Source organism: Sander vitreus, chromosome 7, assembly GCF_031162955.1.
Source record: "Sander vitreus isolate 19-12246 chromosome 7, sanVit1, whole genome shotgun sequence".
NCBI classification, from domain to species: Eukaryota; Metazoa; Chordata; class Actinopteri; order Perciformes; family Percidae; genus Sander; species Sander vitreus.
In genome coordinates, this window is record NC_135861.1 from 20,274,889 (window position 1) to 20,290,530 (window position 15,642).

Sequence of the window (15,642 nt, forward strand, 5' to 3'; positions counted from 1 at the left end):
GCTTATTAAAAACCAATTAGAACAATAATATATCTGCAATATATAGTGTTAGTAAATACTAATATACTATATTTCTTGAAAGCTATGCTTCTAACCAAACCAAACCAGGTTGTTAAAGTGATGACCTCTATTCAAACTAAATAAAAGGAAGGAATTTGAAGCAGGCATTTAAAAGTGTACTAAACAGTGTGCGCCTGTTGGTCCGAAGCCGGAAAGTTTATTTTGCAGTCAGAGCAAATCTGTGTCGGGAGTCCAATTTCAAATAAGCACACTTTAAACTTTAAACTTTGACACAGTCCAAGCTGGTTATTATTGCTTGTATTTGCATGATTAATAGCAGGAATAATCTGTCAATTAGAGGCCCAAAGTGCAATTTTTAGGACCATATATAATTACAATATATTCACATACATAATGAAAGAGTATTATACATTGTACGTGTTTTACTTGCTTACAAACATCAGAAAATACTAGTAACTTACATATTGTTGTGTAGTATCTGTGTATTATTGTTTTGTTTGTGGTGGTGAGTATGCCTTTCATATCATGTGTATCACCTCATCCTTGGCCCCTCGCTGGCCCTGTCAGACTGTACTGGTTACTGACTAATACAGCAAAAAATGCCATAAACCACATCTTTAAAAGTGTAAGTCTCCTGGTGGATCTTCTGGCCCTATGCCAGAAAAAGCCATTCACCTCTTTTCCAAACTATCAGTGTTTTAACATCCTACAGGGGGAGGCTGTGACACTGTTGGGAATACAAATCAAAAGGAAAATGGCCCTTCTATCACTCTACAATGCCAACAATGGGATAGTTAATAAAACGAATAGAAGCAATTTGAGCACATCATGAAAACACCAGAGAGATGGTGATGATGATGATGATGAAAGACGAGCTTCTATCTACAGACAGCTGTGGAAAGCCATAGGTCTGCTCCTCCATGAGACATCTGAGAGGATGTTAAACTCTGACTCTGGATACAATGTTTTACTGTTTACAAGCATGTTGAAATACGATGGCCGAGTTTCACAAAACGGGATGAAAATGTGTTCTCTCCCTGTGAGAGTTGTGCATTTTCAAAACAAGGCCAAACCAAGGCAATGGTTGGATTAGGGCCGACTCTTTCTCCTAAACAGACAAACAGACAGATGGGAGAGCTTGCCAGACTCAGCTAGCAGCCCCTTGCCCAGGGAAAGTCATAGTGTTTGTGACTGAAGTGTTTTTCTGTCAAGCGGTCAGTCAGATTTACACACACACACACACACACACACACACACACACACACACACACACACACACACACACACACACACACACACACACACACACACACACACACACACACACACTTGACTATAGCAAAATCTTGAATTGCTGACTTAGGAATCTTACATAAATGCAAAATGCATTCGTGTTTTAATATTGCCACACATTGGCAAGATTTGTGGCAAGAAAGTTTAAACATCAACAGCTCCATGGCAACTGGGCAAATTCAATCTGGTCACGAAGACTGTGTAATATGGTTAAAAGCTCCAGAACAAGTGAGTACAGTAAGTAGACTTTTGGTTGAGATTGTTTTGCTGTTTGCTGTTCCAAAGGCCATGAATTCACTGTCAACCTTTACAAAGTATTACAAAGTGCCTAAATGTTATGCATTAAATTGCTGGATAATGTAGCAACCTCACTAAATACATTCATCTTTTATCTTCATTAAATTAAACATCAGCAGATAGAAAGTAGCTAATTAGGGCAGCTAAAGAAGTTAAGCAGGTTTAAAGGTTGGATAATATTGTTTGGACAGTAGACAGGAGCCTGGCATTAAGCTAGTGAGGCTTCGGGGGCTTATAACAGATCCAGCTTCAGAAATACCAACATACCAGTACACCACATTCTCACACACACACACACACACACACACACACACACACACACACACACACACAGACATGCACGTACTCGGCACCTCAAGTTTCCTTTTGGTGCATCTACATTCTCTAGTAAATCTGGTAAAATGTAAGGGAGCTGACATGTAGTCTTGCTTTGCCAGACCCTCCTCCAAAGCGCGCTGAAGAAGGGTCTGCTCCACTCCACATAGCATTCGGGGATGGGAGGAAAACGTGCTCTGGTTTAATGGCATTTCTTTAAACCAAATCAGAATTCTCATGGGCGGTGCTAAATTCCGCACAGAGCCGCTGCAAAATAGTTGTGCGAGAGAAAACTCAGATTGGACAGATAGTCTAGCTAGCTGTCTCAATTTACCATGCAGAGATCTGAGGAGCAGTCAACAATAGTCCTCATTAAGCCACTGAATTTAAGATAACCCTAATCCTAACCCTAACAAAAAAAAAGCGGGAGGAAATGGAAAATACATGCATCTGGTGGAATTTCCTGCAGCACCGGAGAAATCCCGGAAGTGGAACGTCAAGGATATAGACTAGCTGACATGAAACCAGAGACAGAAACAGCTGCTCAGCCTGCCTATAAAATGTGTAACACTCCCTGCTCCGCCTATACTATTATAGGTACAAGATGCCCTTACTTTTCCATTAAACCTCCTTTTTTTCCTCTGTCTTAATCTGACAGCTTTAAAGGAGTTCGTTATACTATTACAAACATCTGGTTTACATTTCCTGCAATTGTACAACGCATTGCCATATGTTAATAGGTCTTTTAAAGGGTACCTTTATAGAAAAATACAACAAAAAACAATTCTACAGTGTTAAACCTAAGATGAAGGGGCAACAGCCCAAAATAAGACCACAAATAAAAAGACATGGATGTGACGATTAAATCTGTAGGGCCACATGTGTATGAAGGACTGACAGCAGGCAGAGCATAAAGTGATGAATTGACAGAACATTAAATTATGGAGAAAAAAAAATTCTTTTTTTTTTTATGATGGTCTGATGGTGATTGGGCAGCAAATGGATTACTCTGAAAGTAGAACAGCGAGCTCGGATATCTTGCTGAGACAACAGCTACAATAATAGCTAATAAAGTCTCTCTCTCTCTCTCGTGTAATTATGGTGAACAAAACACAATGTAAATGCCAGCTAGTGTATATATTGAGACCATGGTGTTCACTTTTGGTCCAAACCGGATTGGGGCAGATCAAAGAAGAGCAAGGAAAAGCGAAATGCTGTTAAGACAAGAAACTGGAAATCAGCCTTGCCCTCCACATAAATCACAAGACAAACCTCATGACATTTGACAGGCTCAAAGAGACTACACCGATGCCTATTTTTTATCAACAAAACAAAAACATTTCCGTCTTTGGATGAAAACCAAGTGTGGGTGGAAATGCGGCTGATCAGAGAAGAGTGAGAATTACCAGTTTCCAAGGCCTGGAACAGCTACAAGACCTTTTGGGGGTTATTTGGGCAGGGATCAGGGCTCTGCTCTGCACCTGACTTGACAGCCTCATACACTCAACGCTTTGTGCAGTGGCATGCTGGTGCTGGTAGCCACCACCGCTAAGGGGGGATACTTTCTACCTCTCCCAAGGCCGGAAATCTCTACATTATCTTGGCAGCAGTCGGAGTCCAAGGTGTGTGTGTGTGTGTGTGTGTGTGTGTGTGTGTGTGTGTGTGCTCCTGTTTAAAGAGACTGCTGAAAAAACATCTCTTGCCTTAAACACCTAAAAAAACTATTTCACAATCATACACACTAGGTTAAGGACTTTTAAATATCTTTTTAATGGACCAATTTAAAACCAAAATAAATGATGCTGCCCCAATTCTAATTAAATTTCGATTATCATAGTAGAAATGGATACTTACTTTTAGGGATGTAAAGTTCATTTGTTCTATTTGTTGATCTGTTCTTTAGGAAAGCAGTGGAAAAAAAGGTATTTACAAGGTAGAAAAGCAAATAACTGTATTTATGGCATTTTTCAGGTCTTAATTTCAGACTGTTTGAATTTTCACTTCTTTCATGCATAGATGCAAAACAACAGGATTGGTGAGGTTTAGCTAACCGACAAATCATACAACAAGTTTTTAGCTACAGGGAGGAGACCACAGATCCCAGCTAAGGGGTAAAAATGTGCACATTAAGCAAGCAACATGAGGAGTCACCTAGAGTATGTAATTGTGGGTGTGACTTTGTGTCACGTACACATGTGTAAATATTGCTGGCTGACTCAGCAGGGCATAACAAATACTTTGATGCATGATGCAATATCCAGGAGGTGAGAGGACAGCGTCATTAGCAGATCTGTGTTAAATGAACCTGACCTGACCACCTCACTTAGAGTACAGAATGAAAGTGCGTGTGTACTGTATGTGCGTAGGTGAGAGAGAAAAGGAAAAATAGGATTGTAAAAAGGAAAACACACAAATCTGTTGACTTGTAGAGCTGCTTGATTGATTGTCTGGCCTCTAGCTCCATTCGTTACGGGGTACGAGGATAAGTTATTATCCCAGCCCACACAGCTCTATTGTTAAGGACATGCATGTCTAATACGCACACTCAGGAACACACACAGAGAGTAAGGGGTTTCTAGGAGCTTATTAGGAACTGGGCCCACTGGTTCTAGCAGCCTGGGTGTCACATGTTCTTTAAAATTGTTAATTTTAAGATGGATCTTTGAAATGTATTTGAATAAAGTTGCTAGTGCTTTGGGCTTTTTATTCCCATTCCCTTGAAGGCCCAGGCATTTTAAAAAGTCAATGCTCACATTACTTAACTGTGTCAACACAAAATCAATTGGAAAAGCCAGAAGTTCAGCACAGCCCTCTTCTACAACTAAACTAAAAGACAGGGCTGTCGATAACCCTTTAATTACAAATTACAAGTAAGATCACGGACATCTGACGTTCCTCAGGATGGAGTCAGAAACCTCAGCAAGCACAGTTTTTCTATGTTGCCTTCATACTGCCATAGTGAGGTGAAGGTAGCCTTGGTGTTTCATGAGTTACTGACACAGCCATGGGCAGAGAGGAGGAGATGGTGGAGGAGAGGAGAGAGGCACTCAGATCGTTTTCAGATCATGTTTAAAAAAAATTGTTTGAAAAACTACATAAAACTAAACAAAAGTTAAATATGTATGGGCAAAAGCAGCCTAGATGAGAAAAAATATTTTCTAACAGAGAAAGAAAACGTAGCTATGTTTCCTACCACAGAAGAGAAAGCATATTCAACTACATGTTGAGCACTAATTAAAAAACAGACATTAAAATAGATGCAGGCCATCGAGCTCTGTACACTACAAAGTGTTAGGCTAGGCGTTTCTCCGACTTCTCTCTGTTTGCAGTCCGCGCTGAATTTCACTGCTTGTCATCAGCAGACTGGGATGACTTATGATAGAGTTGCACAAGACGTGTATGTGTGTGTGTGTGTGTGTGTGTGTGTGTGTGTGTGTGTGTGAGAGGATATTGCAGTGATTGAGAGCAGGAGAACACAAAACCCCAAAAACTACAGGCTTACAGAACATTTTGAAAACGTATGCTCCAGTCCAGACTCTCAGCCACCAAGGATCTGGTTTTGGAAGCCATTTGTAATTTAACTGAAGCGTGACGCAGTTACATTCAGAAGATTTTCCTAGTGTATTGTGCCTAATAATCTCTCACAGTGAGAAGAATTAGTTTTAACGTTATGATCTACAGTTTAAATGTGTAATTATATTATCTAATCGGAAAAATGTAGCTTTGAACTTGCAGTAAGGAATTATTTCTCACCAAAATCAACCCTTGGCTTGATTAATTTCTGCAGATCTACGAGTTCAGCGCCAATAGAAACATTATGAACATTCCAGTGATGAGTATCATTTTTCCTACCTTTTGAATGGATACATCCATCCATCTTCGTCCGCTTATCCGTTATCGGGTCGCGGGGGTAGCAGCTCCAGCAGGGGACCCCAAACTTCCCTTTCCCGAGCCACATTAACCAGCTCCGACTGGGGGATCCCGAGGCGTTCCCAGGCTAGGTTGGAGATATAATCCCTCCACCTAGTCCTGGGTCTTCCCCGAGGCCTCCTCCCAGCTGGACGTGCCTGGAACACCTCCCTAGGGAGGCACCCAGGGGGGCATCCTTACCCGGTATCCTTCCCTCAACTTCTGTGTATATCCTTCTATGACTTTTAATCTTGTTGTATTTTAAACCAAAAGAAGAGCAATTGCGAAATTACAGCAAGCGTTGGAGTCCGCGCCGTTATCTGGCCTTGAGCCACGGACATTTAAAATTTACTTCTACACGGCCTAGGGTGCTCTGATACCAGGTACACTTATGAGCATCCCTATGTTGAAACATGGCGTTTGTTATCTCCATGACTAGCACAGAAGTCCAACAACAGACAACCACTCTGGTTTAGATCAGGGAGGCCGTTTCTCCCAATCACGCCTCTCCATGTATCGCCATCATTACCCACGTGCGCGTTGAAGTCCCCCAGCAGAACTATGGAGTCCCCCCCTGGAGCCCCATACAGGACTCCATTCAAGGTCTCCAAGAAGGCCGACTACTCCGAACTCTTGTTTGGTGCATATGCACAAACAACAGTTAGAGTTTCCCCTTCCCACAACCCGCAGGCGTAGGGAGGCAACCCTCTCGTCCACCGGAGTAAACTCCAACGTAGCGGCGCTCAGCCGGGGGCTTGTGAGCATTGTTCAGAGGGTTTCATCTCTTCTGGATTTGAGTAGTAGCAGTAGTAGTAGTAGTAGATTTAGCCAGACAAAAGTGCAGAGGGCAAAAGGCCAAGAGAAAGGGAAAATAAGATGTATGGAACAGATAAAACACATAAAAAAGGGGAGGCGGGGATATTTTACAAGGCAGCAAAAACCTTGTAACCATACAGCATTTTTTTTGTTTTATACTGAATGTATATACAGTATACTATGGTATCAATGTTTAAACTGAAAAAAACTGCTCAATGTCACTACTGAGACAGCTTGATAAACATCAGCAGAATAAACTCTGACATCACTGTCTACTGTTTATGTATTTTTATGATCATGTCAATGACTCAAACACAGAGAGGGAAGGATATCAAGGGAGTGATAATAGTTGCATAAAAGATCAAGAAGTGTAGTGGGAGGTTATATGATGAAGGATGAGAAAGGTGGGAGAGGCTGGTGGACAGACGGGAAATCAATATAGCAGCTGCTGGTTGGTATGAGGAGTGGGGTAGAAGGACAGAAAGATTGACTGAAGAGAGAGGAAAGACAGTTGACTGTGGCATCTCTAAATGCTACTGAGGTAGAACAGGAGGCCTTATGTAAGTGACTATTAGTGTGGGTGAGCAAGCGATAAAGCAATTTACTGCAGCAGTGCCAACAAGAGTTTCCTTCCCTCTTGATACATTTTTTTTCTTCTCTCCCTGTCCCGAAGGCATCCTGCTGGAGGACAGATGTATAGTATACAACCTACATATACACTATTATACATGAAAAAGTATGAGAGGATTTATAATGTAACATATAATGGCAGCATATTTTGGAGCCATTTCTAACTTTGTCTGAATAACATTAGTTTTGCAACGGTGCAGACTGTTTGCAGAAAACATTCCTTCATGCCTCCTACTCTCCTCCTTACTGAAGAAATATAGTTTGCCTCTTTTCACTGTGTTCAATGCATAACAGCAGATGATAAATGTCTTAAATGTGCATGGCACACGCACAAACACAGCAAATATTTCCCCCCCATTAGCCAGAGCTTCATCCAGAGGCCCTCATTAGTGTTGAAGAATGAATGATTTAGAGTCAGATGCAGAGCTACACCCTAAAAACAGATTAACTAAAAAGATTTTCTTTCTTTGATACTAGATCCTCATTCCTCCTTACACCTCTAAGTCAGGTAACAGTAAAGCTGCAGTGGTAGATGTTAGAATAGCTGTCTGCTACAATCATTTATACATGCAGTTATAAATTGCCTATGTAGCACATAATCCAGATCCTGACTCTGACCGAGAGGACATGCCAGATGCCTGCTCATGTCCTGATCTGACCCTCTCCTCTCACATGACTCCATTCATAGAAAATGACCTTTCCCCCCTGCCTGTGTCAGTGCAAGATATTTCAGCAATTTTGTAACTAATGATGATACTGCTAAACATATTCTAGGAAAATATGTTTTATATGGAAATATAAAAGAAAACAAGCACCTGAGAAGAAACGGGCCGCTCCACTCAAGATGCCATGTCAGCAGTCTGGATGTGGGTTAGACATCCCAGACTAGAGTGGGGGCGGGTAGCTGTTCCTCTGACTTTGACCTTCAACAACTTGCTGTAATGTCTCCTTTGGGAGATGAGGATTGGTGGTGGGGTGGTCTGAGGTGGGTGGAGAGGTAGGGGACTCTGCTCCAGCCTGCTTCACCTAAACCCTCCCGGTGACTCTTAGCAGACTGGGCAGTAATTATGATAAAAACAGAGCTGCCTTTTTCCCTCCACCATTGACCCCCACTCACTGCAGTTGGTTGCTCTGGTGTCTTGTTTATGCAAACTCTGTGTTTTCTATTCATGTTACCCTTCTGTGGTTACAGTGTACCTGACCAAGGACAGATAAGAAAGAAAAGCTTTTCACATCAAAACAAAGTGCCCCCTCCCCTCTTTTTTTTTGTTAATTCAAGCTGGTCTTTGTCCCGTTATCAGTGTGCTGGATCCCACACTGATGAGTATTGACAGGTAGAACGAGCTCTGCTTTAGGGTGTGGGTGAAAGAGAGACTTAATCACAGACAGGACAGGGAAAAGAGAGCGAGACACACATGTAGAGGCGAGGTTGACAAGAGGGTAGAAGTGTTTAAATATACATTGTAGCTTTGAATGTGTTTAGATGATGACTATGCACTTATTAGCGAGTGAATGTATTGGCTCCTCCTCTTTCTTCCTGCAAGGTCTTTGCCCAGGCTTGTCTAAAGGATAGTGACCTACTTTGCTGCATTTGCAAACTGACAAGACAAGGTGTGAAAGCACTATGTTGTATGTGAGAAACAATATGTTTCTGATACAGGGGTTGTTGTAAAACGCAGAGGTGAGCAACAGCTTGACAGCTAAAGTCTCTTTAAACATATTTAATCCTGTAACACAATGGTGGTATTACCTAAGCTGGTAGGGAGAAAAGGAAAATTAATGGTGTTGTTGACATTATCCAAAGCAGGGCACCAAATGTGCAGCAAATGCACAATGGGTCAAATCCCACGTACACAGATGTGCACAAATAAAACTGGGATCCGATGTCAAACAAAACCATGCCACTGTAGCCATTCTGCTACTACTAGAAAAATAGGTGCCTCGCACTGCAGTCCAAAAGTGTGTGTGTGTAGTGCAACCATGTAACTTGGCGAAATTGGTCCCAACAAATAACAGTTTACTACAGTCCATTTTCAAACTGCTCTTATATATTTGTGACAGATACCATACCACATGCATACTTATGGATAACAAATACAGCTGGGATGAGCTTAAGAAAATGTAAGCAAGCAAGCAAGCATAATAAAGTCACCAAATAGACTGAATACTAAAATGGTAACCCAAATGTGAATAACAGTTAGAAAGGAGAGCCACTTGTCACCAACTGCAAAACAATTTGAGCAGGGTAAGACTGGGAGTTAGAAAGGTCAACAAAAAGGCCTGTTATGCAAAGTCTTTCAGCGGCTGCGTGGTGTCAACTTAGTGTTTGTGTGCTGAGATAGCCATCAACATGCTGTGGAAAAGAGATGTTTCAAATCTGGTTAACACCTGGCTTGAGAGGTGAGAATTAGGGGTGTACGATTCCGAAAATGTCACGATTCAATTCAATTCCGATTTTAAGGCTCACGATTCGATTCAAAACGATTCTCCATTAAAAGAAACGATTCACAGTATGTAAATGTAGTTACTTTACATTTTTATATATATATATATATATATACTATATATATATTTTAGGGCTGTCAAACGATTACATTTATTTTTAATCGCGATTAATCGCTGAAGTTCTATAGTTAATCGCGATTAACTGCATGTTTTATCACAATTAAAATTCTATTATTTTGCATTTCAGAACTGTTTTTAAGTACATAATAACAATGGAAAGCGATTCTTACCAGTGTATCTTGATTGGGATTGAAATGAATGCAAAGAAAGTGACTTTATGAACTTGACTATTATTTATTTACTGTAAACAAATGTGTGAATCTGTCATTATTGCACAATTCCTACAAGTACCTAACTGAGATGTAACACTAACACTTTGCTTATACAGTACAAACAAAATGGTCCAAAAACCAGATGCCACAGCAGGACATTTAACCTTAACATTTTTAGCAAGGATTGAGAACAATTGACTGAGATGTAACACTAACAACCACCGTTAAGGCAAACGCGTGCAAAGTCCCGCCAGAGTCAATATAGTGTTTAGTAACTCCTAAATAATTGTGATTACTCACTGACGTCCAGTGATCACCGGTTAATGAGACAGCGTTTGCACTTGGCAGCAGTTCCAGTTTAGCTGCTTTCTCCGTGTCATACAGGCTGTGTATGGTGAAACTATTGTTCCCCTCGACGGCATGTATAAGACGGGTCAGAACATGCCAACCGTAGCACTTCTTTAAGACTCGAGTCCTCTACGATGCTGACAGGTCTGCAGTTAGTTGCCACCCATTTTGCAAGAGCTGTAGTAATTTTTTGGGATTTGGTTTCATCCACAGGTCGGCAAGTAGCACTCTACAAAATAGTGCTTTGCCTGAGCCCGCTAGCATCAACCTGAGTCATGTTAACTGTACTACTATGCTTAGCTCCGTAGGTGGTAGCTCAAGCTTGACGTGCTTCGGTGATATTTTAATTCGGCTTTACACAATGTGCATATGGCATATGGAGTTTTTTTAAAAGAAAAGCGCTATTCAGAAGTGTGTTGCTGCTGTCTTTCTCCATGCCGGCAGCCTGCCTGCATTCTGCAGCAGAAGATGTGTTATGAAGTACGGCAGCGCCAAAGGGTCAAAATAGTAGCCGTTAGGCACGACGCAAAGCCGAGTGAAGTATAAAATAAATTAATCGCATTGCGATTAACGCTTTAAAGCTGACAGCCCTAATATATATATATATATATATATATATATATATATATATATATATATATATATATATATATATATCTATATATATATCTCTATCTATCTATCTTATACATCCCTTAGTACATTCATGTGGATTTTTTATTTAGTTTATTCAGTATCTTTTATTGTCCATATTATTCATGTGGATTTGTTTATTTGTTATTTTAACATCCTGTTATGATGTATGTGTATGCTGTGTGTGATGTCTGTAAGCTACTGGGACCTTGAATTTCGCCTTGGGGATCAATAAAGTATCTATCTATCTATCTATCTATCTATCTATCTATCTATCTATCTATCATGTGATTGCAGTAGACATACAATAACATTTGAATCAGTAGAGCTTGAATTGCGATTTGAATACGAATCGATTTTTTTGCACACCCCTAGTGAGAATAGCAGCCTTGTTGTCTGTAATGGGCATACACACTCAAACATGCACTCACAAAGAAGTAGGCACAACTTTCACTCTGGTTTAAAAGCATGCTCAGTCTTGCATACTCCGTAGAGACACTCCCTCATGTCATACATGACCAACGCCACAGGAAGTTCATGTGATAATGAGAAAAGGATGGAAAGAAGTGTGGCGTTTAAACCCCTGAACCCCAACACACCACGCCTAAAATCAAGCACACTCTCAGCAGTTAAAATCTGTGTTTTGTTGATGAACTATAATCAGTTTAAAATCCATCTGTTTAAAATATCCTAACATTTCTAAATCTAAAAGTCATCCCGTTTCTATGCAAATTGAATGAAGCACTGCTCAGTTTTTAGACTTTACTGTACTGCCACCAGGCATTCTGTTAATGTGCAAGCGCCATCTGACCGACAGACAGTGTCTTGACAAAGACAGTAACCAATAGCAGTTTAAGTAAACTGTCTTTAGGCACCGCCTACAGTCTCTCCCTGTCTTCACTACTGTTACATAATCACTAATCAGTGCACTAGGCTTGTCCCTGGATGCATTTTCTGCTTCTTCTGTGTGAAACAGTCGGTATGTACATGTTAGGTTGCCTAAGGACGAGCAAAGATTATATAGCACAAAAGTGCATGTGTCTGTGTATTAAAAGTATGCAAAACAATAGTAGCAAAATCTCACTGCACAACAAAGTTTCCTGCCTGACACACAGTCAGTACATCACACTGCCTGGCTTGTCAAAAGAGGGTCAACAGGAATAGTATTGGGCTTAAAAGCAGTCAAGCAAGACATTGAGACGCCTGATTAGTAAAACGTTTCATGAATGTAGTTAGCTGATTTATCAATAAAAAACACCAATACACTGTAACTATCTCATTATTTCTCTACATTCTCCTTTTGTCAAGTGATTGGCCAATCCTAGCCCTCATCTCCAGCTCTGGCTCTCTTAGGGCATATTTCAAAACTATTCTGGATGGAACACCAAACATGTGGTCAGTTGACCAGTACTCCCCCACACCATTCATGCCCAAACCACTGTACAGTTGTAGCCAGAGGCTGAATTCCACTTCTAGTCCAGACTCTGTTAAGGAACACAGGTTTGGAGTTGAAGAAAATGTCCTATGTTGATTAAAAAAAAAAAATCTCACCGCAAATTCTGTGCTAAATTAGCTACTGGACTGTGCTGAATAGACAATAAACAATAGCCATGCACACAATTATAGGGCAACGAATAAAAACAAAAATGAAGATACAACAGGGCCTCTCCATACCTGTTTCTGGGGACGGGGATGTGGGAGGAAGGGAGGGGTTGTCTCTCTGTCAGTGGTACGATCCGCCCTTGTGCTGCCCTGAAGTTGTTGGCCAGCTCGGCATGTTTTCCTGGATTCCTGATGTCCAAGTGCATGAAGCCGCCTGGGAACTGCCCATTTACTCCTGGGCAGTGAGTAGGGCTGGCCCTCTTCAAGATCCCAGAGGAACTAGTGTCTTTTTGGTCCCCCAGGCCAGTCTAGAAAATGTGTAACACATTAAAGTCAATCTATCATTTTGAAGCCAATTATTAGCATGTCTAGCCTACATCAGAAGCATTATGTGATAGAAAGAGCGTAACACATAATTTCACTAGTGAAATTAGATGACTTCATTGCAGGTTTTAAACCATAGATTTATAATTTGAATTATCACAGAAACCCTGAGGAGAATTAATCAGCATGGCAGTGCTTTTTGGGGTTTAACTATTCACCAGTAACACTGGGGCCACAACAAGACAAGTAATACTTTAAACACCTAAAAAGTAACTACAAACTTTGTGTGGGTGTGTGATGGAGGAGGTTACAGCTACCATATTGACTGCATTGATCGACTGGCTGATTGAATGACTTGCTTTGTATGTAAAACTGTTATATCCCGACGGAAAATGGGAAAGGACCTTAAAGGAGCAGTGTGTAGGATTTAGGGGGATCTATTGACAGAAATGGAACATAATATTCATAATTAGGTTTTCATTTCAAAAGTGTATTCACCTGAAACCAAGAATTGTTGTGTTTAAGTTAGTTTAGAATGAGCCGAGCCTTTCATACATAGAGAGCGGGTCCTCTTTTTACGGATTCAGCCATGTTGCACCGCCCTGTTTCTACAGTAGCTTAAAACGGACAATGCAAACACTGGCTCTAGAGAGGGCCTCTCACGTTTATACGTTACCTGAAGGCCACCAAAGGTTCTATTACTCGCAGGGGTGAGGGAAGGGGGTATTCAGTTGGTTACAATCTGCAACCTCACTGCTAGATGCCACTACATCCTACACACTGCTCCTTTAAACAAACAACAAATTATATTATATTGAATATTATTTTCATTAGCTATTATTTTGCTGATTATTTCATATATAATCGCTAACTGTTGAGTCTATATAATGTAAAAAAAATATGTGGGGAAAATGGCATTGATTTCTTCAGCTTGTTTGTTTTGTTTATAACCAAAAGACCAAAAGCTAAAGATTTTTAATATACTGTCACATATGACAACGAAAAGCATCACATCATCACTAATCGATCATCTTTGCAGCTTTAAAAAGGTATTTATTTATTAAAATGTTAATTCACAAAAACTTTGATAAAGCTAAGGTAAAGCCAGTGTCGTCATCCCACTGCCATGTTAAAATAAACAGGGAGCAATTCACTAAACTTATTTGATAAACTGCTATCTGATCCATATCAAAAGCAGGTGTAGCAATTCGCCACCTGTGCATATTTGATGTTGCAGGGTCAATTAGTAATCGATATGATTAAATTACTGACCCTGCAAGGAGAAACACACATCGGCTACAATTGCAATGCAAAAACATACATGCAATTCAAGTTAAAACCCAATGCAACCAAACACTGCTGCATAGAAAAAACCGAAACCATATTAAACGTCTACTACCATAGGCACTAGTTCGGTAGTGTGTGAGGAGCCGCCTGCGTGCTGTGCAGCCAGGAAGCCCTCGCTGTAGCGCCACCCTGCAGTTATGGGGGTATGGCTAGTAGTTTGAAGTCCCTGCCCCACTTTTCTGTAAACTTTGCACACAGAATAAGCCGCCATTTAAAGCGGTTTTCGATACGATGTAGTTACTTACGAACAAGCGTTGACAGCAGTTGGTGAAATTACTGACACTTTAATAAAGTGGGTTAAAAGTTGTTAACGCGGTACCCAATACACAAAACAACTAAACATAAAGTCACTTAGCAGTAGTCTCGTGTGAGCTTCACTCACATATTTCAACCGTTAAAATGCAATAACGTTATATGCTTGATATTATCTGAGCAACTTGGGTGTGCAGTTGACTTTACCGGCTAATGGAGTCGTGCATAAACACTTAACACAAATAAACGGCACTTACTTTTTCACCGTCGTACAATATTCGATCACCCGGAGAAAGTCCGTCCCCTTTCGGAGAGGTTCGCTGTCCTTTAACCTCCGATACTGAGCCGCCGCCCATTACAAATTTGTAAAAGACGGGCCCGTTTGTGTATACCGGCATGGGACCGTTTTTATCCACCGTGGGGACCCGGTTGTCGCGGAGCACGGAGCGGAAGTTAAAATCCGCACCACCGACGCTTGTCCCAACCGACGGCTGCTCCAACAGATATCTAGAATCCATATTCAGACTGGGCGAGTGGAGACTAAAGAAAGAAAACCAGCTTCCTATAGATTTTAGTGCAAATTGCTGGAGTAAGATACATTTATCAGGATTGTCGCGAGTCGATAGATAACTGTCGGTGTCTTAACTTCTATTCTAGTCTACATGTAAAGTTTGCCACCACCACTACCAAGGATATCCAAAAAGCCGCCCGGGTCAGGAGAATAAAAGATTTGTTTGCCTTTTTTCTCCAAAAGAATGCCACGCCCCCTCTAATTCGCTCCTATTGGTCGGCCGCGAACATAAACATTACACTTTGGCACGCGTCCACTGCGAGGGGGCCTCTGATTGGCTAGTTTGACTGTGTCAATCACTTTTGTTTTAGAATCTAAATGTGGGTGGAAGCGGGGAGGGGGCGTGTCCTTCAGTTTACCGGCCGGTGTCTGTTAAGAGCCGGTCTGCGAGGCAGGCAAACGAAGCGAGGGAGTAGGAAAACAGCCTGCAGGCCTCAGAAGCAAACTGCGCATTTATGTTTCTTTGCTTATCAAATGGTGATTTACCGGATCCTGTTTATTCGCATG

The 15,642-nt window shown here is 41.1% G+C and overlaps 1 protein-coding gene across 2 annotated transcripts in view; it reads right to left on the reverse strand.

Moving 5' to 3' along the window:
* The window catches only part of slc2a4rg (SLC2A4 regulator), a 41,434-nt gene extending 26,137 nt beyond the window's left edge, over positions 1–15,297 (reverse strand). Inside the window, exons 1-2 of one of the 2 annotated variants that reach the window (XM_078255206.1) lie at positions 14,822–15,297; positions 12,714–12,949 (exon numbers count right to left, since the gene is read on the reverse strand). In XM_078255206.1, the coding sequence (XP_078111332.1) occupies positions 12,714–12,949; positions 14,822–15,082 (497 nt within the window). In that variant the 5' untranslated portion in view covers positions 15,083–15,297. The remainder of the gene's footprint in view (positions 1–12,713; positions 12,950–14,821) is intronic. The other variant, XM_078255208.1, reaches the window with a different exon arrangement.
* Positions 15,298–15,642: the final 345 nt, after the last annotated feature.